Source organism: Scyliorhinus torazame, chromosome 15 (assembly GCF_047496885.1).
Source record: "Scyliorhinus torazame isolate Kashiwa2021f chromosome 15, sScyTor2.1, whole genome shotgun sequence".
NCBI classification, from domain to species: Eukaryota; Metazoa; Chordata; class Chondrichthyes; order Carcharhiniformes; family Scyliorhinidae; genus Scyliorhinus; species Scyliorhinus torazame.
The window spans coordinates 176139963-176164183 of NC_092721.1; the positions used below are offsets into that span (position 1 = coordinate 176139963).

A 24221-nucleotide genomic window follows, 5' to 3' on the forward strand; every position below is an offset into this window, starting at 1 on the left:
ATCACCTCAGTCAGTACAGGAATTGAACCTGCACTGCTGGCCTCACTCTACACCACACGCCAACTGAGCTAAACCGACACAGTGAAAGATAAATGACTAGTTAATCTGGTTTTGGGGTGTTGGTGAAAAGATAGTATGTAAATTCAAGTGTATATCATGAAGTATATAAATACAAGAGAGCAAATGCAGATTGGGTGACCACTTTGTGGTACACCTCTGTTCAGTCTGCAAGAATGACTCCAATCTTTCAATGTAAATTTAATTTTGGCCTCCCACTGAACCTTGGGGCCTGCCACCGCTACCAAATGTTGAGACTTTTCCGCCACCACTGACCCCCCCCCACCCCCCCCCACCCCCACCACCCCCCCACCACCCCCCCCCCCACCACCCCACCCCCCCCCCCCCCCCCACCACCCCCCCACCACCCCCCCCCCCCCCCCACCACCCCCCCCCCCCCCCCCCCACCGGTCCCAGCCAACTCTTGAAATGGTGGGGAAGGGGGAGGGGGACAAGGGGAAAGGAAGAGGGTGGTGACAGTGGGCAAAGAAGACTACTGCAACCCACGTGGGGGATGAAAATTGCGACAGGTGGGAGTGGAGGAGAAAACTGCTGCAATGTGAGTGAAGAGCCAGGGTATACAGTACTAGTTATAGGTCATGAAAAAAAAAATTAGCTTGTCAAAGCATAAATGTTAAAAGTGCTTTTTCTAAAGTTAGCTCAGTTTTAGGCTGTTTGGAACTATTGAAATTCAGTTATGGAGAACAAATTGTTTGATTGTTTATGGTGTCAGAATGCTAAAGATAAGTAATTTTGCTAATTGTGAATATTTGAATGGTGCGTTGGGTGGCAATTGATGACAATGTCAGTTGGTCACTACTTGCGATGCAAATGATGGCTAAATGGTTGCTTTTTGGTGCAATTGATGTCAGGTGAGTGCAAATGAACGGTGTTAAACCAAATTATGTCAAAAGTTTTCATTGAATCCCTACAGTGCAAAAGAGGCCATTCGGCTCATCAAGTCTACACCAACCTTGGAAAGAGGACCCTACCTAGGCAAATGCCCCCATCCCAGTAACTCCACCTTTTGGACATGAAAGGGTAATTTAGCATGGCCAATCCACCTAACATGCACATCTTTGGACTGTGGGAAGAAACCCGAGCACCCGGAGGAAACCCACGCAGACACAGGAGAAAGGGCAAACTCCACACAGACAACCACCCGAGGCCCAAATTGAACCTGAGTCCCTGATGCTGTGAGGCGGCAGTGCTAACCACTGTGCCACCCTGTTAGGGAATGTGCAGGCAGGTGGATGGAGGGAGGCAGAAGATCAATCAGGATCATATTGAATGACAGAGCATTACTTAAGAGCTGAAAGTAAGCAACGTGAGTGAATTTAGAAGCCCTAGCAAGCAAGGCACTGGTGCAACAACGACCTCCCTTGTCAGAGTAGATCATGTTCAGGACTTCAAACAAATTGTATTATTTAATTTCTACGTTCAATTCTGCAAGTGTTTGCAACAACCATAACTTCCGCCAGACTGGAAACCATCACTTGGAAATTCCCACCACCCATTCATTCTGGGGGTGGGGTGGGGTGGGGGGAGTGTTTTCCTCTACGGGCTGCTCCTGAGCATTCTCAACATCAATCCAGACAAATTTGGATCCCATCTTGCCCGGTAGAGAGGTCGGGGTTGAGGGTGAGCCCAATGTAAATCTCACTGCTCGAGGAGCCCTTCCCTGCACCATTGAGCACATCAGGAACATGGGTGGAAGGGAAATAAGGGAGGGGGACACCACAGGGAACGGAGCATCTGGCTGTCACGGCCAATAATATCATTTAGTTGATGGGAGTTTTCGTTTTCAAACCGGACCAACCAATGTTTAAATTGTTCCATCAGTCGGGTGCTTCCTGAAACCGAAAGGGGACACTTTTGCAGAAATGTGTGTGTGGAAGTTTCACCCCTTCAGCCTGAGACTCTCGATGGTGAGCAACCAGTCCCGGGGACAAGGAGCTGGCAAGCCCAAAGTTTCCGTTAACATTCAAACTGGTAACCAGGGCAACGGCGCGTCGGAATCCAAATATAAAACCTACAACTTCCAGAATACTGAGCAGACTTCCGGTGCTGGCCAACCATTACGTAATGCGGCGAACGGTCTCATGGGAACTGTAGTTACTCTGCTCTCCGGCGTGCCGTCCGAATTGCTTGGCGGCAAACACCGGGTGGACTACAAGTCCCGGCAGGTGAGGCACCGGTGCAGCAGCGGCTCTCTCCCCCCCCCTTTTGATGGAGGAGTAGGCCATCTTCAGGAATAGAGATAGCACTTTTAAAATATACATTTAAATTCTGTGTTCACTATCGGCGGGATACCTTGATATTTATGTAGTGTCTTTATAAGTACGAGGCGAGAGCAGCCGCTTCGTAAGAGCAGCGACAATAAGCTGGGAAGATAATTAGTTTCTTTTTTTTTAAATTTGATGTGTATGAAACATGTCTTCTTTGGAGAAAGAGTTGTTCCTGAGCAAATTGCCTTCGCGACCACCGATGCCGTCAGGTCTTCAGCCTGGATCAAAAATGAGAATGGGGTTAGTGTGCACCGTCGGTTTTAAATCAAACTCTGGTTTCTGTTTATTTTTCGACTGACTGCTTAAAAAACTCCAGTCAGTTTTTGAGGCGATTTCTCAACCAAGATGAAGTATGATTTATTTTGTAGTTTGGTTGATTCTCAGATCAAGTAATTCACTTGCAATAGTTTTATGTTAAATGGATCGTCAAATAAACTTTAACCTGTTTGTCATTTCAACATATTTCTTCAGCAGAAGTAGAACAGATTGTGTAAGTTTAACTTACGGTTTAAAAAAAAATGCTTGCAGTAGAGATAGTACGGCTGGACGATTGATGTTCTCTTCCTCTCCAACCCCCCCCCCCCCCCCCCCCCCCAGCCAAATGCAGTATTAATTAGGCTGTTTTTATCTGCACTGTGTACTATATGCATGCAGCTGGCGATTGAACAATGCAAAGGAAAGATTTAATCCCTTTGACAAAAGTAAAATACTGTGGATGCTGGCCGTCTGAAATAAAAACAAAATGTTGGAAGTACTCTGATCTGGCAGAATCTGTGGCCAGAGAAATAGAGTTAACATTTCAGGTCCGTGACCTTTCTTCAGTTCTATTTTAAGAATCTAGAACAAGGGGGCACAGTTTCAGAATAAGGGGTCGCCCATTTAAGACTCCTATGAGAAGGAATTTCTTCTCTCAGAAGATTGTTAATCTTTGGAATTCTCTACCCCTGAGAACTCAGGAGGCTGAGTCATTGACTATGTTCAAGGTTGAAATGGGCAGAAGAGAGATTGGATTTGTTTATTGTCACGTGTACCGAGGTACAGTGAAAAGTATTTTTCTGCGAGCAGATCATTAAATACATGGGAAGAAAAGGGAATGAAAGAAAATACGTAATAGGGCAATACAAGGTATACAATGAAACTGCATAAGCACCGGCATCGGATGAAGCATACAGGGTGTGTGAATGAGGTCAGTCCATAAGAGGGCCATTGAGGAGTCTGGTAACAGCAGGGAAGAAGCTGTTTTTGAGTCTGTTCGTGCATGTTCTCAGACTCCTGTATCTCCTGCCCGATGGAAGAAGTTGGAAGAGTGAGTAAGCCGGGTGGTGAGGGGTCTTTGATTATGCTGCCCGCTTTCCCCAGGCAGGGGGAGGTGTAGATGGAGTCAATGGATGGGAGACAGGTTTGTGTGATGGACTGGGCGTGTTCACGACTCTCTGAAGTTTCTTGCGGTCCTGGGCCGAGCAGTTGCCATACCAGGCTGTGATGCAGCCAGATAGGATGCTTTCTATGGTGCATCTGTAAAAGTTGGCAAGGGTTAACATGGACATGCCGAATTTCCTTAGTTTCCTGAGGAAGTATAGGCGCTGTTGTGCTTTCTTGGTGGTAGCGTCGACGTGGGTGGACCGACAGATTTTTGGAGATGTGCACCCCTAAGAATTTGAAACTGCTAACCATCTCCACCTCGGCCCCGTTGATGCAGACAGGGGTGTGTACAGTACTTTGCTTCCTGAAGTCAATGACCAGCTCTTTAGTTTTGCTGGCATTGATGGGAGAGATTGTTGTCGCTGCACCACTCCACTAGGTTCTCCATCCCCCCCTTGTATTCTGACTCGTCGTTATTCGAGATCCGGCCCACTATGGTCGTATCGTCACCAAACTTGTAGATGGAGTTTGAACCGAATTTTGCCACGCAGTCGTGTGTGTACAGGGAGTAGCGTAGGGGTCTAAGTACGCAGCCTTGCGGGGCCCTTGTATTGAGGACTATTGTGGAGGAGATGTTGTTGTTCATTCTTACTGATTGAGAAGGTTATTGGCGGGCAGGAATAGACCACAGTTGTGTCCAAGATCAGATCAAATATGTTGAATGGTGGAGCAGACTCAAAGGCCTGCTCCAATTGTGTACTTATTTGGAAAGGGTAACTTAACAGATTGTTAGAAAGGACAGTGGCACAGTTGTTGGCACTGCTGCCTCACAGCGCTAGGGATCCCAGCTTCGATTCCAGTCTTGGCTGTGTGGAACTTGTACTTTCTCCCCGTGTCTGCATGGGTTTCCTCCAGTCCAAAAATGTGCAGGTTAATGAAAAATGAAAATCGCTTATTTTCACAAGTAGGCTTCAAATGAAGTTACTGTGAAAAGCCCCTAGTCGCCACATTCCGGCGCCTGTTCGGGGAGGCTGTTAGGGGAATTGAACCCGCACTGCTGACCTGCCCTGGTCTGCTTTAAAAGCCAGCTATTTAGTCCTGTGCTAATCCAGCCCCTGGTAAGGTGGGTTTACGGGGATAGGGTGGGGGAATGGGCCTGGATAGGGTGATATTTTGGAGGCTTGATGGGCCGAATGGCCTCCTGCACTGTCAGGATTCTGTGAATTTTGCATGTTTTGGTCCTTGTTTTGTGCTCTGGTATCAACTGGTTCTGTTGATGCCTTCCATGATAGGTAAGCACAATACATTTAGTTGCATCTTGCTTCATTGCTAACTTATGTTAATAATTCCTAATTTAAATAGACCGTTGTCTCAAATCTTCCAATTTTACTGTAGTATTCTTCATTGGAGCAGCGCGAAGTTTGGAACCTCTTCAGCCAAGATCAAGTGTAATTTAGATTGAGTCTTTGGCTCAGATCTGGTATTTCTCTCTTGTGGGGACCATGAATTGGATTCAATTTGAATTGGTTTTTGGAGCAGGCGAGGAGCTGGATTAGGGGTTCGCCCCTGACCCACACTCTGTGCCCTGGCTTTGTAACTCAGAAAAAGTAATATCTAATATGCTCCTAAAAATCTATGTCTTACACCTTGTTTACTATGGAAGTCCTGTGAAGAGACCAACACGAAAAATTGTTAAACTAAACTTTCTTTTAACACACTGATGCCAAAACACAATTGCAAAAGCCTCACTTGGCTTAATTCAGTATGCTTCTTGTGAAATTTATTACCTCAAATTATTCCCACCAGTCAAAAAGTTTAAGTGCATGATCCTAGAGTTTAAAATATTGTTTGATAGGGCAAAATCTACAATATGCTGCTGTGTTTTATGCACGGATATACTTTTCATCGCTCCGTACCAGTATAAAATATATCTCATGAGATACATCATTCTGCCAGAAATCTTGTCACAATGCAGCTTGAAGTTAACTTTTTTGTACTTTTTAGGAAGTTTACACTTCACTTCATAAACGTACCAAGGAGAAACTGTTTACAGTAGCACAAGTGTCAGTGACTGGTGGGTACATATTTTAAAATAAGAAACAAGGCCACATGAAGCAATAAAATATGCAGGGAGTTAGTTATTCATATTCTGAATCCACTGTTTAGAAACAGGTTCAATAACAACTTTCAAAAGAAAAAAATACTTGGCTTTGGGGAAAGAGCAGGGGAGTGGAACTAATTGAATTAATTTTAAATGGTTGGTACAGGCATGATAGGCAGAATGGCCTCCTTCTGTGCTGTATCACTATGATTCCACAACTTCAACTTCACCTGAACAGGATTTACAACTTCCAATTTAAAACAGTTCATAGATTCATCATTTATTGCTTATTAGCTCTTAGATATCCCTTTGCTTTCGTTTTTGCTAATTTTTCAGTTGTGTTTACAGTTTGTGTATTATGGGACATTTTAAAGATATTGCTGCATTTGTTCCATATGGAATACGTGAAAGCATACCCTGCAAAAGAGCCATGTTACCATTTCTGGTATAAAATAATTTGGTTATGCAAGACTTTGTGGATGTGACATTGTGGCATTTGGATTTGAGACAATTAAGCCAGTCAGGGCTCATCTGTGATCTGGTACTAAGATATTTTTAAAATGCAGGGAACAAAGTGGACATATCCAAGCACTTGATGGTTTGCAATTTCCTAAAAATGAAAGACGACCATTGACTGATGCAGAAGGAAATGTGAAATATTAAATGCAGTTTTATAAAGATGCATTTGAAGAAGAGCAAGGATGTTCTTGTGGTGTCCTTGCCAATATGTATCTCTCAATCAACAGCTGAAACCAAATTTTGAAGTTATTTATTTGAGTGCCTTTTGTGGACCTTGCTGTATTTAAATTGGCTGCCACGTTTCCTACATTACAATAACAGTTGCTACACTTCAAAAGTACTTAATTGAATGTAAAGCGCTTTGGGGACATTGAGGTTATAGATTCATAGAACATGCAGTGCAGAAGGAGGCCGTTCAGCCCATCGAGTCTGCACCGACCCACTTAAGCCCTCACTTCCACCCTATCCCCGTAACCCAATCACCCCTCCTAACCTTTTTGGACGCTAAGGGCAATTTAGCATGGCCAATCCACTTAACCAGCACATCTTTGGGCTGTGGGAGGAAACCGGAGCACCCGGAGGAAACCCACGCAGCCACGGGGAGAACGTGCAGACTCCGCACAGATAGTCACCCAGCGGGGAATCGAACCTGGCGCTGTGAAGCCACAGTGCTATCTACTTGTGCTACCGTGCTGCCCTTATGAAAGCTGCTATAGAAATGCAAGTCTTTCTTTTATAGTAGCTCAAATAATTTTAAGTTAGGATGTTAGAAAAGCAAAGGTTTTTCTATAAGGGATTTATATTTGTATTGGTAAACGTTAGAAATAAAGGGTAGTTTTTAAGTATGTTTAATTTGATGTTTCTGTGCCTGGAAGGGTTAAACCTATAGTTAGATTTATGCTGGCAAAGATGTTTGTACGTGTGGGGGTTGGTTTCAATTCCAATTGTGATTCTATTATGCTTAGAGAGGGCTACGGCATGAAGAAGAAATAAACGGCATAAGTATGTGGAGGTTGCTTAGCAACTGGGGCCTTGTAAGGTCGATAAGCTTTTTAAGTTTTAGTTAGTTAATTTGATTGCAGTTGGAGACAGGATCTAGGAGAATGAACATCTCTCAACTTTGGCAGAAGAAAGACTGGACAGGATGGGAGCTGCAAAGAGGCAGGCGTCCTAAAGTACCAGTTACAATTCAGATAACCAGGGAATTGGGACAGAACGAGTGTTTTAAGATGACTGGAACTAAGTGAACAGAGACCAAGTTATTTGTGGTAACTTGACCACACAAAGATAGGCTAAACATATTGTTAAAGTTAATCATCTTTTAATATATAAAAATAACACTATTAAAATACACTATTGACTCAAAAATGAGAACAACTCAAAAATGGTGATCACTCGCTAACGAGTGTGGTTGTCTGCCATGTTACTGGTCATGGGTTCTTGCATGGCTGATGAGCCGACCCTAGAGCTGCATCTGCAACTGCACATTTGGCAGGTGTTTCCAGGAGGTGGGATCGGTCCTTGGACTCTAGATCACTGATAACCTTTCTTGGGCTATGTTTCCGGGCCTCCTCTTCCCGGCTGCTTTCCTCGAAGAATTGTGTCCCTTCAATCAGGAGATTCCTCCAAGTAGGTTTCTGCTGAGGAAGGGTCTCTATGTGTTGACATCTATGTTGCATTCAGGTAAGCCTTCAGAGTGTCTTTGAAGTGCTTCCTTTTCCCTGCTCTTATTCAGAAGCCTTCCTTGAGCTGGGCAAAAAGGATTTGCTTTGACAGTCTGGATTCCACCCGTAGCAGGTGGAGTTGGTTTTGGATGATTATAGCCTCGATGCTGGTGCTCTTGGCTCCTTCAAGGACACTGATGTTAGTATGCCTGTCCCCCCAGCTGATGTGACAAATCCGTCTCAAACAGCATTGATAGTACCTCTCCAGAGCCTTAAGGTGGCGTCTGTACATAATCCAAGTTTCTGAGCCGTGCAGAAGAGTTGGAGAGGGACCTCCGGTCGTGGCTATGTGGTGAGCAGTTGCACATGCGGTGGTTCCCGCCAGGGTGCTTGGTTCTGGTCCTTTCTGCCCAGTTTATGGGTGATTTTTCTTTTGGAGGAATTTGTAGTTTGTTTGATCCCCTCATTCAAGTAATGCCCCGTAAATATTGCTCAAGAAGTGGGCAAGGGATTGTCGTCAAAGGTTTCTCGAACCTCTGCATGGCAGAACATGACGGCGGATTCGGTTGAGTCGGTGGCCCCTCGGTGGACGATTGAGAAGTTTGTTAGCTTCTTGACTGATGAATTTAAGAAGCAGCGGCAGGCGGTCGCTGAGTATCTGGAGAAGGCTTTGGCCCTAATTCGGGTGACCATGGACAAAGTGAACCGGCGGATTGAGGTACATGGGGCGATGATACAGAAGGTGGAGGTGGTGCTCTCTGACCATAGTGATCGGATTGTCTCCCTGGAGGCAGAGATGGTGTTGCTGGCTGAGGAGCGTAGAGTTGGCTAAAGGCCAAGGTTGATGATCTGCAGAATCAAAACGTTGGGTTGCAGGAGGGCCTGGAGGGCTCCACCTCCACGGACTATATGTCCAAGATGTTCTGAATGTTGGTGGGAGAGCAGGTTTTGCCGACCCCTCCTGAGTTGGACCGGGTCCATTGATCGCTGAGGCAGAAGCCTAGATCTGAAGAGCCACCATGGGTGATCACAGTCGGGTTTCATCGATACCTGGATAAGGATCATGTCCTGAGGTAAGGGAAGGCCCATCTAGACTGGGCGGGCCATGCCAGCAGAATACACAAAGATGGTGGGGCAGAGCTGGCGCAAAGGTGTGTGGCATTTAATAAGGCCAAGGCCATGCTGTACAAGAGCAACGTGAGGTTTGGGGTGGTATACCTGGTTCGTCTTCAGGTGACTTTAAAGGACAGAAACGATTACTTCGATGCGCTGGAGGATTCAAATGAGTTTGTCAAGACGCACGGACTGGGGGTGAACTGAAGTGCTTAAGGACTACAGATTTGTGAGTTTTGTAATGTTGGGGAGGGCTTGGGGCTGTGCCTGAGCTTGTTGAGGGGTGGTTTTTCTGGACAAAGTTCCGGTTTGCAGACTGCACTGTTGGAGATTTTTGGAAGGCTGATTGTTGATTATACTGTTTAGTTGACTTTGATTTCTACCCTATGTGGGGGCCATCCTGTTAGCAGAATAACTAGTTAATGGGAAGGGAGAGGTGGAGATGCCTGCAGGTAGTTACCATGGGGGTAGTTGTTTGTGTTTTTGTTGAGCTTAAGCATTTTGTTTCTGTTTGGGTATGGGGGAGATGGGGGGGGGCTTTTTGTTTCTCTGGTTGTTTGTATGGTTTTCTGGGTGTGGTGGACTAATGACTGTGACAGTTCCTTTTGTTTTTGGACTGACTTGATGGCGGAATGTGGTGGCCATCTTTGGTGGGCCTGGAGGTGGTGCAGATTGGGGCACTGCTGGATTGCCTCACAGGGTGGATATGGCTAATCCTGGGTAGAGGCCCCCTGTCCGGTTGATAATGTGGAACGTGAGGAGGTTCAATGGCCCAGTTAAAATGTCTTGGATGTTTGCACACCTGAAGTTTGAAGGCAGGGGCGCTTTTCCTAAGGAGACTCATTTGAAAATCAAGGATCAAATAAGGTTACGGAAGGGTTGGGTAAGACCGGTATATCCCTCGGGTTTTCATTGTAAGGCGCGGAGTGCCGCTGTGTTGGTAAGAGAACCGATTTGTCTGATGCTAATATATTAGCAGACCCCAGGTAGGAGGCACATAATTGTCAGTGAATCGTTGGTTGGTTCACCGGTGGTGTTGGTCATTGTGCATGCACTGAACTGGGATGGCATGGCATTCGTTAATAAGGTGATGGCTTCTATCCCAGACCTTGATTTACATTGGTTAATTATGTGGGGGGGGACCTCAATTGAGTTTTGGAGACTAGGTACCCGAGTCCTCAGCGCCATAGGCAGCAGTGCTAACCACTGCACCACCGTGCCGCCCCATTTTGTGGACTTGATGTTGGAACCATATTCTCTCTGACCCTCAATCTCAGTGGAGACTGGATACACACTGCTCGTGGATAAGGAATTTTGTGAGCAAATGTCCTCTGCTATTGGGAAGTCTGTGAGTTTCAGAAGAATGAGATGGTCTCGCCTTCTACGCCCTGGGAAGATTGAAGGTGATTATTAGGAGAGAGATAATTTCTTATAAGGTGCATAAGGATAGATTTTGGAATGGGGAGGGGCAGAGACTGGTGAACGCCATTCTTGAGGTGGACCACCAATACTCTATTGCCCAAAACTGGAGTTATTGGCGGACAGAAAAAGCTAAAATGGATTTTGAGTTCTGGTGGACGGGAACCTGATGCGCCGTTCGAGGGGGACTTATGAGTGTGGGGAGAAGGCCAGTTGTTTGTTGGCTCACCAGCTGAGGTCACAGGCTGCTACCTAGCGCAGGTTAGAGACTTGAATGGCGGGTTTGTTTCTGTTCCAGAGAAGGTCAATGAGGTGTTACGAGTCGGAACCTCTGGAGGAGGGTACATCACACAATGAAGCAATTTTTGGATGGGTTGACCTTCCCAGAAGTGGAGTAGGAGAAAAGGCAGAAGTTGGAGATGTCAGTAGGACTAGAAGTAATTATGAACTGTAATCGGTCCATGTTTCCGACGTGTTTCGAATTGAATTTTACAAACAGTTTGCTGGTCAGTTGATCTCACTTCTGCTGGAATGTTTAATGATTCCGTGTCCCGGGAGGTGTATAGATGCGGAGGAGGTGATTTGATTGGGTTATGTGGGGTACTTGTTTGAAATCCTTGTGGGGGGGGGGGGTTTGGCTTTGGGCCAAAATTTATTTAATGGCTTTTGTATTGCACGTCCACAGTGGGTCTAGCACTAATGCCCTGAGCTTGTGTTATTTTCAACTGAAGATGGGTCCAAAACAAGGGTGTCTGTTGTCTCCGCTATTGTTTGCCTTAACATTAGCCGCTGGCCATTGCACTGAGGTTGTCTATCAGGTGGAGGAGGATAGAGCATGGAGGGAGGGAGCACAGAGTATCCTTATATGCGGACGATTTGTTGCTATATATCACGGACCCACTCTCCAATGTGCGGGAGATAACTGAGCTGCTCAAAAGGTTTGGCTCCTTTTCGGGTTACAAACTGAATCTGGGCAAGTGGGAATATTTTCCGGTGAATCCGTAAACATTCCTTAAATGTAACTTTTATAGTCTGGTGAAAGCCAATTTGAAAATGTGTGAAAGCTAATTTGAAAATGTGGGATGTCCCTAGCAGGAAGAATACAGACGATGAAGGTTAATATTCTCCTGAGTTTTGTTTCTGTTCCAGTGTCTCCCAGTCTTTCTTTTGCAGGGTTAATAAATTGTGACTGGTAAGACTCCTCGGGTTCATTGGATGTTTTTTGCAAAGGAATAGGCAGCCGGGAGGGGTGTTGGCACTGTCCAATCTGTGTTCATGGGAGGCAAATCTGGATACGGTGCTGGTATGGTTCAAGGATCCGGATTCATTATGGGGGTGGACGGAGGAGGTGTGCATCGGGTTGAGTTTGAGGTCCCTGGTTCCTGCGCCACTCCTGTTTTTCCCCTGCTAGATTTTCTTCGAGCCCAGTGGTGATAGCCACTTGGGAATTTGGAATCAATTTAGTCAGCGTTCCTGTGTCACTGCAGGAACCTCCGTCTGGCTTAGATTCATCTTTTCAGGCATGAGAGTGGGAGGGGTTGGAGAGGTTTAGGGACATGTTTCTGGAAGGTAGGTTTGCCAGCCTACTTGAGTTGTTAGAGAAGTTCCAGCTCCCAAGAAGGAATGTATTCTCGTCCTTTCCGGTATGCAAGTTTTTACACCGGGGGCTTCCTTCATTTCCCCTGATATCGTTGCCTTTGCTCATGGGGAGGGTAAGAATTTGGATGTCTATGGGCAGATGTTGGCGATGGAGCAGGCATCGTTGGAGGAAGTGGGAGGGTGAACTGGGTTTGGTCTTTGAGGGGTGAGTGAGATTCTTCAGTGTCAACTTCACATCCTAATGTGCGAGACAAAGTGGTGCACAGGGTGCACCTGACCAGGTGGGTACTTTCTCGAGATTGGGGGATAGGTGTAAGTGGTGCTCTAGGGTGCTGGCGAATCACACGCACATGTTTTTGTCTTGCCCCAAGCTAATTTCTGGGTTTCCTTTTTTTGATACAATGCCAGGGATTGGGGGCATTCAATTAGTGACAATTTTTGGAGTGTCTGGCTTGCCAGTGCTGCAGATGAGGACGAGAGCAGATGTCCTAGCCTTCACCTCGCTAATAGTCTGGAGGTGAGTTCTGCTTTGGTGGAGTTTCCCGGTGCCGTCTAAGGCCTCAGCATGGCTGGGGGTCTTGATAGAATTTTTGCACCTTGAGAAGATCAAGTATACCATGAGGGGGTAGGTGGAAGGGTTCTATTTGATGTGTCAGCCTTTTTGTCTCCTTTTTCAGAAAGCTGTCCACCGTCAGCTGTTGGGGAGGGTGGTTTGTCTCTGTTTGAATTTTTTATTTTCTTGGGAGATGAGGGGAGAGAGGATTTGGGGGATTAGGCGGTTGCTGTATTGTTGTTTGTGTATAATGAAAATTTTGTTGGAATAAAAATATTTAAGAGTTGGGAGGATGACTGCCTTGTACATGAGAATCTTGGTGTCAGCATTGATATTGGCAGTCGTCGAAGACTCTCGTCCTTCAGTGCCTGAAGAAGGCTGTCGCGGATTTCATACGATGTTGGATCTCTGCATCGATTGTCAGCCTTAGAGGAGAGGTGGCTCCCGGAATGAGAAATGTTTCGGGTTTGGTAAAGGTTTTCCGTTGATCTTGATGGCGGAAGAGACTGGGATCTTACCCTGGGGCGGGTTGGTAAAGGAGTAATAGTAACTGAAAAGAATCGGAACTAACAGCAGTTCTGAATATACGTAGGTAACAACACACTAATGACATCACAGCATTTATGATGATGTCAGTAATAGATTTAAATAAGATGCATAATTATAACACTCCTCATCCCCCTTAAAGACAGAAATTCAATGAAATTAATGCCTCAATTATACAACAGTCTTTCAGGAGCTTTGCTACTATGCTGTGATCTGAGCAGTACCACTGGTGACTTGGTCAACTCTGGTGATGCTTGACTGATGCTTCAATTGAACTTATGGGCACAGGAGTATGTTGAGTATCTGTGAATGAGTGTCCCTTTCCTGAAGTAGAGTCCACTGGAAGTCCTGGTTCAACAGGAATCACTTGTTGAATTTCCACAGAAGCATTTCCTTCTATTGTGTTATCCAAGGAATTTTTGCTGTCTCCGAGTCATGACGTAGACAAATATGATCATGGTGCCTGTGAGCATTTCTTCCATTGTTCAATTTCACTATGAAAGATACTGGACCACTTGGGTAAAGAATAACTCCAGGTAACTAGCGCTGGTTACAGCCAAAATTCCGGATAACACAATAATTTGGGTTAAAATGCCTCGTGTCTGTCCTGTCTTTCACGTCTCTATCCAACATTTGCTTTGACATCTGCATGTAGCAGATCCAATTGAGACTTTGGTCTTCTATCCATCAGTAATTCAGCTGGGGAGAGTTCCATAGTTGTTTGTGGTGTGATATGACAAGGGCAGCTCGGTAGCACAGTGGTTAGCACAGTTGCTTCACAACTCCAAGGTCCCAGGTTCGATTCCCGGCTTGGGTCACTGTCTGTGCGTGTCTGCACGTTCTCCCCGTGTCTGCGTGGCTTTCCGACAGGTGCTCCGGTTTCCTCCCACAGTCCAAAGATGTGCAGGTTAGGTGGATTGGCCATGATAAATTGCCCTTAGTGTCCAGAAAAGGTTAGCTGGGGTTACGGGGATAGGGTGGAGGCGTGGCCTTAAGTGGGGTGCTGTTTCCAAGAGCCGGTGCAGACTCGATGGGCTGAATGGCCTCCTGCAGTGTAAATTCAATGATATTGGTATAAGAGCCTTGAGAGCTTGGTCCTTAAAGTATCGCCTGCTAGCCTCTTCAATCCTTTCTTCAATGTCTGAAATGCTCACTCTGCCAAACCATTTGAAGCTGGCTGCAAAAGCGTGGCGCACTCCATGTTAGGCCACCAAATATATGACTGTATCTTAACTTTACATTCAAGAGGCACCTGGACGAGCTACATAAATTTCGTCCACTGCTTGCAAACAACCAGGGGGTGGAACAACAACTCTCGACCCCCACAGTTTGCAACCATCCTGCACACTTAACTCATCTTTGCGCCTCGCATAAATAATAATAATCACTTATTGTCACACGTCTGCTTCAATGAAGTTACTCTGAAAAGCCCCTAGTCGCCACATCCCAGCACCTGGGAATTGAACCCGCGCTGCTGCCTTGTTCTCCATTACAAGCCAGCTGTTTAGACCACTGTGCTAAACCAGCCCCAGTAAAGCTTCAACTTACAATATTTTATGATGGTCATTCTTGTATCAGAAATCTTTTAATTTGTGACCGTATAGGATCTCTTCCATCCACTGCTTAATTTGTTTGATTTTTAATTTTAGTTAAGCAAAGATATTAAGGGATATAGACCAGAGGCAGGGATATGGAGTTACGCCACAGATCAGCCATGATCTCATTAAATGGCTTGAGGCTGAATGGTCTACTCCTATTCCTATGTACATTGGAAATCAGGCAAGTCTGTCCTAGTAATAAAATCTTCTCAGGAGCACGCAATACCTGTTGGCAAATCCGGTAAAGGGAGACAATTTAACGCATTAGAATTGTCCTTCCCTGCCCTGTGCACAATGGTGTGCTGATACTCTGATAATGTAAGTGCCGAGCATTGTATTCTTGCTGAGGCCGTAGGAGGAATACATTTTGACTCGCTGAAGAGGCTCATCAACGGCTTGTGACCGGAACACATGGTGAATGAACGACCATAAAGGAACTGACGGAATCATTTTACTGCAAAAACTATCGCTCAACCTTCTTTGTCCAACTGTGAAAGTACTGTTCAGCCTTTGCAAGTGTTCTATATACAAAACCAATAGGTTTTTCGGACCTGTCCTCCATTTCATGAGAAATTACTATTCCCACACTGTAGGGCGCGGCACCTGGATGAGAATATGCCCCCTGCCTCGATCAAACTGCACTAGCAGATTTGTCAATTACAGCAGCGCTTTCATATCTTTGAAAGCCTTCTGTGCAGGCTCCCACTTCCATTTGGTTTTTTTTGTGCAGAGGTAGGTACAGTGGAGTCAACACTGTAGACAGGTCTGGCAAAACTTTTCATAATAGTTTATCAACCTATAAATCACCTGAGCTCCGGAGCTTCCTTAATCACTTAAACTTTCCCTTCCACAGGACTGCCTTGGGCAGTGGTTCTGCGGCCTAAATACTCCACGCTCCATGCCTGAAAAATGCACTTGCTGCACTTCAGACTCAGACCCGCCCCTGAAAATGTCTTTTAAAACTTGGTCCAGGTTGCTGTGGTGCTCCTCCTCAGTCTTACCTGTAATTAAAATGTCATCCAAGTAGTCTGCAACATTGAAGAATGACACATGTAACAGGTTGTCCATCATCTTTGGAAGATCACCGGACAGGAGAATATGCCAAAAAACAAACAATTGTACTTGAACAACCCTTTTATGCGCATTGATGGTCATGTACTGCTTTGAATCTTCCTCTAGCAAGAGTTGTTGATACGCCTGGCTTATGTCCAGTTTTGAAGTCTTTACTCCTGCAAGGATTGAAAACTGATCTTCTACACCCGGCAACGGGTTAGCGTCCAGCTTGGAAACCTGATTAATAATTTTATAATCCCCACATATCCCATTGCTTTTAAGAACGGGAACAATTGGAGCTGCCAAATGAGAAACTGGGCACAACGATTCCTAATCTTTGTAGCTGCTCCAATTCCTCTTCCACTTTGTCTTTCATGGCGTTAGCACTATCCTCAGTTTGAAAAAGTGAGGAGTAGCCTGAGGATCTATGAATAATTTCACTGCAGCACCCTGCAATGAACCCAGTTCATCTTTGAAAACCTCAGCATATTTCTGAATGACATCCTCTGCCACTTTTTGTGTGCTTTATCTCACCCCAGTTCGACGGCGGTTTCGTGAGCCAGTCACACCCTAGTAGACTATGCCCATTGTTTTTGAAAACTCACCACTATTCTTAGAAGTCCTCCTATACCAAAAAGGGCCGACATTCTAAATGGTGATCAGGGATTCTCACTCCCCGACTCCGATGCAAGCTTCAGTGGGTGCTATTCAGCTCAAACTATGTTTTCAAGTTATCCCCTGGTATAACCCATACCTTCACCGAAGATTTCATCTACTTACCACTTAGTAGCATTGATCCTGGGTCCCGCATTGCTAAGTAAGTAAAGTAGACTTTGGAATAACCACTATTTCAGGTTAAATTAAGTTATTTTATTATTATATTTTTTCTTTTAAGAGCTGCAAATACTTTCTTTACAGAAAGGAAAAAGACCTTGTTGCTGGATCCTTCTGGTTGGTTGAAGGGACCTTCAGGCCCAACTTGACAATCCATCTTCTTTAAAGTCTGGTCTTCTTTAGATGCATTCGCTGATGTGCTCGGTTGCTGTGTCCTATCTTTCCCATGTACAGAGCTGTGAGAGCTGACTCTGCTGGCTGTCTCTGAGCTGACTCTGGCTCCTCTTTAAATTCTAGTCTTCCTTGGATGTATTAGGTATTTTAGCTTGGCTGCTTTGCCCTGTCTCTTTCCCATGGCCAAGCTGACTGTAAGCTGACTCTGCTTGCTTCTCTTGTTCCTTCTCTCTCTCTCCCTCTGAGTTCTGGTTCTGGTTCCTGCTCTGGTCTCTAGGTTTATATATTTTTCTAACAGTTATCTAGTTTTTATGACTTTATTGTAAAGTAACATTTTTCACTTTGATTGTAAAAAGTATCTTTGTTCTAAACATTCTAATCCAACTAAGTACTCATTTTGACATGACTTCATCTCATAGATCTGATTACATTGTTTTCTTTGTGATGTTCAAAATGCTTTGGTTTCAATAGAGGTGTGAATTTTAATTCCTGTCATTTCTATAGTTTTATTTTCCAATTATGTCCTCAGCTCATAATTTTGACTTTGATTTTGGCTTTGAATTATGTTTCTCGTAGACTGATAGTCTCCAGTTTTCTTTAATTTACCTGGTTTAGCAAATTTTCACACCTAGAATTATCACCAAATTCAACTTGACCTCATCCTTTTTTCTAGCTGCTAACTAAGATAGTTACTTTCAATGAAGGTGCGAGCCATTGTTTTTGTCTTAATTCAAAATCCTGTATGTCTTGTTTGCTAAGCCTGCTTGACCAAGGCTATCTGCATTTTACAATCCTCTCCTGGCAGCTGCTGTTAACCCTTTGTGGGATCTTTCCCTGTATCCTCTCCTGTTTCTCTCAGACCAGATATTGCCAGAATTCCATGTTTCAAATGACACATCTTTCCATATTTTCAATAACACCCCGTCTTGACATTTGAAACATGACTATCATTTCGTCAATTATCCCCCCCATCTAATTGTACTGACTAACATTTATCCCCGATCTTTCTCATTCGTATGTACATGTTTTGTCATTTTAAATTGTGCACCGAAATGAATTCGTAAATGTATCCATATCACAGACCAGTGTCTTTTTTCGTTCTTTCCTCAAGTCCAATTACCGTGAACCATAGCTGCAGCTGCTCAGGAAGGTAACACGATAGCTATATCCATGTTCCACTACCTCCAAAGCATTTTACTTCCTTGGGGTAGCAGCATCGTAGAAGCTTCCTCATGTCCCTTAGAAACAGCACACAACTCAGTCCATCAGTAACCAAAAAGGTCTTTTGTCCATCACTGGCTGCCTAGTGTCCCATTTTTCTGTCATCCAAATTGCTTTCTGTTTCTCATCGGAATGGTAAATTATGATACCATGTACCACCCACTGATTCCCTTGCATCATTAATTCAAAATCCTGCTTCGATCCCTGACTTCTCCACATTAATGTCTAACATTGTCCTGAACCATGTATGTCTGCCAGCCCTTGGTGTACATGAGAAAATATCTTTCTGACAAACTTCCTTCAAATCCCTTTCGTCTGTTATCATTTCCCTTAAAACATTTGCAATACAATATGTCAACCGTATTCTCAAAACCACATCGAACTGTCACTTTTCTTTTTCCAAATAAATTCTCCCTATTAAATACACAATTTTAAAAAATTAAGTCTTATCTTAATACATTACTCATTACCTAACCACACAAATAGACCGTGTGTTACAACTTTACATATTTGCAACTGTTATTACAATTTCAGTACTAAAAATAAAGTACAATATCGACACATCCCTTCGTGGCTTTGAGACCAATGGTCATTATATACTAAATATGGCGCGTTAACAACATCAATATTATTTGTGATGTTCTATGTAGTTAAATCAAGAAAACACAGTAAACTACCACTATTCCCCCTCTAGTAAAACATTCCCACAGTTTATAAATGCTGATCAAGTTCTTGAATGGCACACATGCCCCCATTATCATAGATAACAGTCCCTACCAATTTACATGACATTTCTTCTTTAATAACTATTACAGCTCTTCAATGCAATATTGTTTGCTGCATTGGTAACAATTTTCCCGCCATGGCATCAAGCTACAAAAATTCTTAAACTACTGTCATTTATCATATTGGGGTTCCTCGTCAGCTGCTGCTGTCTGCCGAGACCCTGAATAACTCCACCACATAGTACATACCCTGTGGAGACCGCAGATCATCCATCAGCTGATGTCCAATTAGAGATGTCTGACTGGAGTTTTCACTGTTCAGTAATAATTTGATATTTTGATTTGTTTCTAACCCGTAAAGTTTTCCTCCGGGCTCTGTCATTCAATTCCCTCAAATATATAGCCAATTGTATCATTAGTTTCCCCCTAATCCTGTCTAAAACATTCTTCTCTGGAGTGTAGTTCTCTTTCTTCTTGTGAACTGGGTTGGCTGTTATTTACTTTTTCCATCTGAAAAATCAAATCAACAGAGAGGGCCCTATTCTTTAATTTGTACTGTCTGTCTTCGTTTGGATTCTCCAGACGTGCCCTCTCCAGGACTTCTGGATTTCTTTTGCTACCATTTCTTTCCTTTTCTTTTTGAACTGGATTATTTTCCTTATCCTTTATGTCCTTCAGACAATTAAGGCCTGTTAAGCCTCCTCCTTCTGTCATTGCACCCCTGAGTGAGATTCGAAGAATCTCAAACTCCTCCTCTTTTGCTCACTCAGTGATCCAATCAGGTTGAAACCTAACCCTGATACATTCCTGATATTGCTACTGCATTTACTTCAATTATTTTATTTTGATTACGACCGGATTTTTATGAAGGTAAGTTCCAAACATGTCATTTTAACTTTATCATCTGTCCAAACAATGCTGCTAACGGGTTTTAATTCACTGTCTTCCCACCAATCGGGTCATGTGTTTTAATTGTGATACAATTTCTTTTGCTCCAGACACCATTCTTTTCTAATTCAACTGTATGTTTACCCAGATTCTGAACAATCTTGTCTTTACATTTTACAGCTTCACTGATTATCTTTCCTGCAGTCTTAGTTGGTAGCTTCACCCACACTTCCTTTGTATTATCAATTGGTTTTAATATCTTAATTTTACTACCTGCATCTATTTTTATTAAATCTTTTCCTGCCATCAGATTCTCATTTCCTGATACGGCTAGTAATTCTCTTAATTTAACTGTTAATCCAATATCTTTATTCTCCAAAGCTCCTCCTTCAATGTATTTAACATTCGAAACATCATTATCTTTACTAGTGATATTCTTGTGATTGTCGGGCACCAGGACCCTGTGGAGCTATGCAGTGTCAATTTCAACACTCAGTTTCTAAGTCTGCAAGCAGCTGACTGCTGCCCAGCACAAACTCTATCTGTTTATTCTGAGACCAATTTAGCTCTGAACATACTGATTTACCACCTCATAATATTGATCACATTTCTACCTGCCATTTATAACTTCCAATTGATGTGAAATTCGGTTTTGCAAAATACAATATTTTTTTAAAATACAAACACGAAAGGAAATTCACAAATCCTTATTAAACATACACCCATTTATCCACTGAGATCTTGGACCTCTCTTCAGTGGGGTTTTAGTTTTCTTAACAAAAATTGAGACCCCTCCATGCTGATAAAGTTTCACTTATGCAGGAGTTTTTTGCCTCTGTTAATCTTTTCCACTCTGTTTCATTGCTTCAACTCACTTGACCGTGTTTCAGAGCAAGAGGATTATTCTAATTTCGGAATTCTAAGTTCTGTTCCTGGTTGTCCCTTTCAGTTGCAATCTGAAATTACGGATAAGTACCTTTTCTGGGCCCTATCCAAGGCTAACTAAGGCACTATCTTCCTGTTTTAGTTAAGGGTCGATTGGTTATTGGTCTCTAAAGATTCTAGGCGTCCCTATTTCTCTAGGATTTAACCTCACAATCTGCCTTACTCTAAAGATGATTTATTTTTTGGCCTCCTTTTACCAGTAATGGATGCAAGATTTTTAGTGCTGTCACCAAGATGTCTTGCAGATTTTTTCTCAGGGTCAGCATCTACTAGTCTGCTGATTTCACACCCAACCTGAGTTTTATGTCCCCTCGATCCACAGAATATCCTTACAAAAGTCAATCACACATGACTTTCCAGACTAAACTCGGCAGGTAAAGTCTGACTCACACATAGACCAGAAACTTCTAATATTCCAGCCTTTGTGCCGGTTAGAAACGTCTAATATTCCAAACGTTTCTTGGGAACTAGAAACTTCTAATATTCTAGCCTCGCTTTACCTAGAAACTTCTAATATTCTTGGCCTCCACGCTGGATGCCACGGAGAAAGCAAAACAACCGGCTGGGCGTAATTAACACAGGTTGGGTGCCAGGTAGAAAGTAAAGCAACCCGCTAGGCGTAATTAATAGGGTTTTAATTAAAACGTTGGGCGCCAGGTTGTTGAAAACTCACCACTATACTTAGAAGTCCCCCGATGCCAAAAAGGGCCGACATTCTAAATGGTGATCAGGGGTTCTCACTCCCCTACTCCGATGCAAGCTCCAATGGGTGCTATTCAGGTCAAACTATGTTTTCAAGTTATCGCCTGGTATAACCCATTCCTTCACCGAAGATTTCATCTACTTACCACTTAGTAGCATCGAACCCGAGTCCCGCATTGCGAGTAAATGAAGTAGATTTTGGAATAACCACTATTTCAGGTTAAATTAAGTTATTTTATTATTATATTTTTTCTTTTAAAAGCTGCAAATACTTCCTTTTTTAAAAAAAATAATTTTTATTAAGGTTTTCACAGAATATCAATAACAAAATGAGAAAGGAACCCAACAGGGTTAAATACAAAACACAGTCAAAAAGCAACCCTCCATATCCCCCTCCCCCTGTACAAAAATAATAAATTAACACCCCAACTTAACACAGAGCCAACATAGCAAATATATACATCCCCTCAGTTCCCCCAATGTAATTAAACATAAATAAAGTAAGCCTCCCCCCCCCCCCCCCCCCCCCCCCCCCCCCCGAGTTGCTGCTGCCATTGACCAATGTCTACCGTTCTGCCAGGAAGTCTGAGAACGGTTGTCACCGCCTGAAGAACCCTTGTACCGATCCTCTCAAGGCGAATTTCACCCTCTCCAACTTAATAAATCCCGTCATATCGTTGATCTAGGATTCCACGCTTGGGGGGCCTCGCGTCCTTCCACTGAAGAAGAATCGTCCGCCGGGCTACCAGGGACGCAAAGGCCAGAATACCGGCCTCTTTCGCCTCCTGCACTCCCGGCTCCTCTGCCACCCCAAATATTGTGAGTCCCCAGCCCGGTTTGACCCTGGATCCTACTACCCTCGACACCATCCTCGCTACGCCCTTCAGATATTCCTCCAGCACTGGGCATGCCCAGAACATATGGGTGTGGTTTGCTGGGCTCCCTAAGCACCTAACACACCTGTCCTCACCACCAAAAAACCGGCTCATCCTTGTCCCGGTCATGTGTGCTCTGTGCAGCACCTTAAACTGTATGAGGCTGAGCCTCGCGCACAAAGATGAAGAGTTCACCTTCCCTAGGGCATCTGCCCACGTCCCTTCCTCGATCTCCTCTCCCAACTCCTCCTGCCACTTATCTTTCACCTCCACCACTGAGGCCTCCTCCTCCTCCTGCATCACCTGGTAAGTTTCCGAGATCTTCCCCACTCCCGCCCACCCTCCCGAGAGCACCCTGTCCTGTACTGTGCGTGGCAGCAGCCGTGGGAATTCCACCACCTGCCGCCTGGCAAACTCCCTTACCTGTAAGTCCCTGAAGGTGTTCCCCGGGGGGAGCCCATACTTCTCCTCCAACTCACCCAGGCTCACGAACCTCCCGTCCACAAACAGGTCTCCCAACCTTCGTACCCTGCCCTGTGCCACCCTGAAAATCCTCCCTGGGACGAACCGGTGGTTCCCCCGTATTGGGGCCCACACCGAGGCCCCAACTCTCTCTCCTCCTCCCCCCCCCCCCCCCCCCCCCCTGTGCCGCCTCCACTGCCCCCAGATTTTGAGGGCAGCCGCCACTACCGGGCTCGTGGTATATCTCCTTGGAGGGAGTGGCAGCGGCGCCGTTGCCAGCACCCCCAGACTGTACCCACACATGACGCCGTCTCCAGCCTCTTCCATGCAACCCCCTCCATCACCCACTTGCGCACCATCGTCGCATTGGCGGCCCAGAGGTTGGGCAGCGCCAGCCCCCCCTATCTCTACTGCACTCCAGGAACACCCTTCTCACCCTCTGAGTCCCTCGCGCCCACACAAACCCCATTATGCTCCTGTTGACCCGCCTAAAAAAAGCCTTCGGGATAAACACGGGGAGGCACTGGAACAGGAACAAAAACCTTGGGAGCACCGTCATTTTCACTGACTGCTCCCTACCCGCCAAGGACAGCGGCAACGCGTCCCACCTCTTGAACTCCTCCATTTGCTCCACCAGCCTTGTGAAATTAAGCTTATGCAGGGCCCCCCACCTCCTGGCCACCTGGATCCCCAAATACCTGAAGCTCCTCTCCGCCCTTTTTAGTGGGAGCTCGCCAATCCCCCTCTCCTGGTCCCCTGGGTGAACCACGAACAGCTTGCTCTTCCCCATGTTGAGCTTGTACCCCGAGAAATCCCCAAATTCCCTGAGGATCTTCATTACCTCCGGCATTCCCCCAACGGATCCGCCACATGTAACAGCAAGTCGTCCGCATAGAGTGACATCCTATGCTTCTCCCCACCCCGCACCAACCCCCTCCAGTTCCTCTACTCCCTCAGTGCCATAGCCAGGGGTTCAATCGCCAATGCGAAGAGCAGGGGGGACAGGGGACACCCCTGCTCGTCCCTCGGTGCAACCAAAAGTACTCGGGCCTCCTCCTGTTCGTGACCACACTTGCCATCGGGAACTCATTCAACAGCCTGACCCACTTGACAAACCCCTTCCCAAACCCAAACCTCTTCAGCACCTCCCACAGGTACCCCCACTCTACATTATCGAAGGCTTTCTCAGCGTCCATCGCCACCACTATCTCCGCCTCCCCCTCCCTCGCCGGCATCATGATAACATTCAGAAGCCTCCGCACATTCGCGTTCAACTGCCTCCCCTTCACGAACCCCGTCTGATCTTCGTGGATGACCTGCGGCACACAATCCTCGTGGCTAAGACCTTCGCCAGCACCTTGGCATCTACGTTCAGCAGCGAAATCGGCCTGTAAGACCCACATTGCAGGGGATCCTTGTCCCGCTTCAGGATAAAAGAGATCAGTGCCCGGGACATCGTCGGGGGCAAAGCCCCCCCCTCCCTTGCCTCATTAAAGGTCCTAACTAGCAACGGGCCCAACAGG

The 24221-nt window shown here is 45.2% G+C and overlaps 1 protein-coding gene across 2 annotated transcripts in view; it reads left to right on the forward strand.

The window, feature by feature from the left end:
• The first annotated feature begins 2274 nt into the window (after window positions 1–2274).
• The window catches only part of ppme1 (protein phosphatase methylesterase 1), an 89990-nt gene continuing 68043 nt past the window's right edge, over window positions 2275–24221 (forward strand). For both annotated transcript variants that reach the window (XM_072477147.1, XM_072477146.1), the window contains exon 1: window positions 2275–2585. In XM_072477147.1, coding sequence (XP_072333248.1) covers window positions 2491–2585 — 95 coding nt within the window. In that variant the 5' untranslated portion in view covers window positions 2275–2490. The remainder of the gene's footprint in view (window positions 2586–24221) is intronic.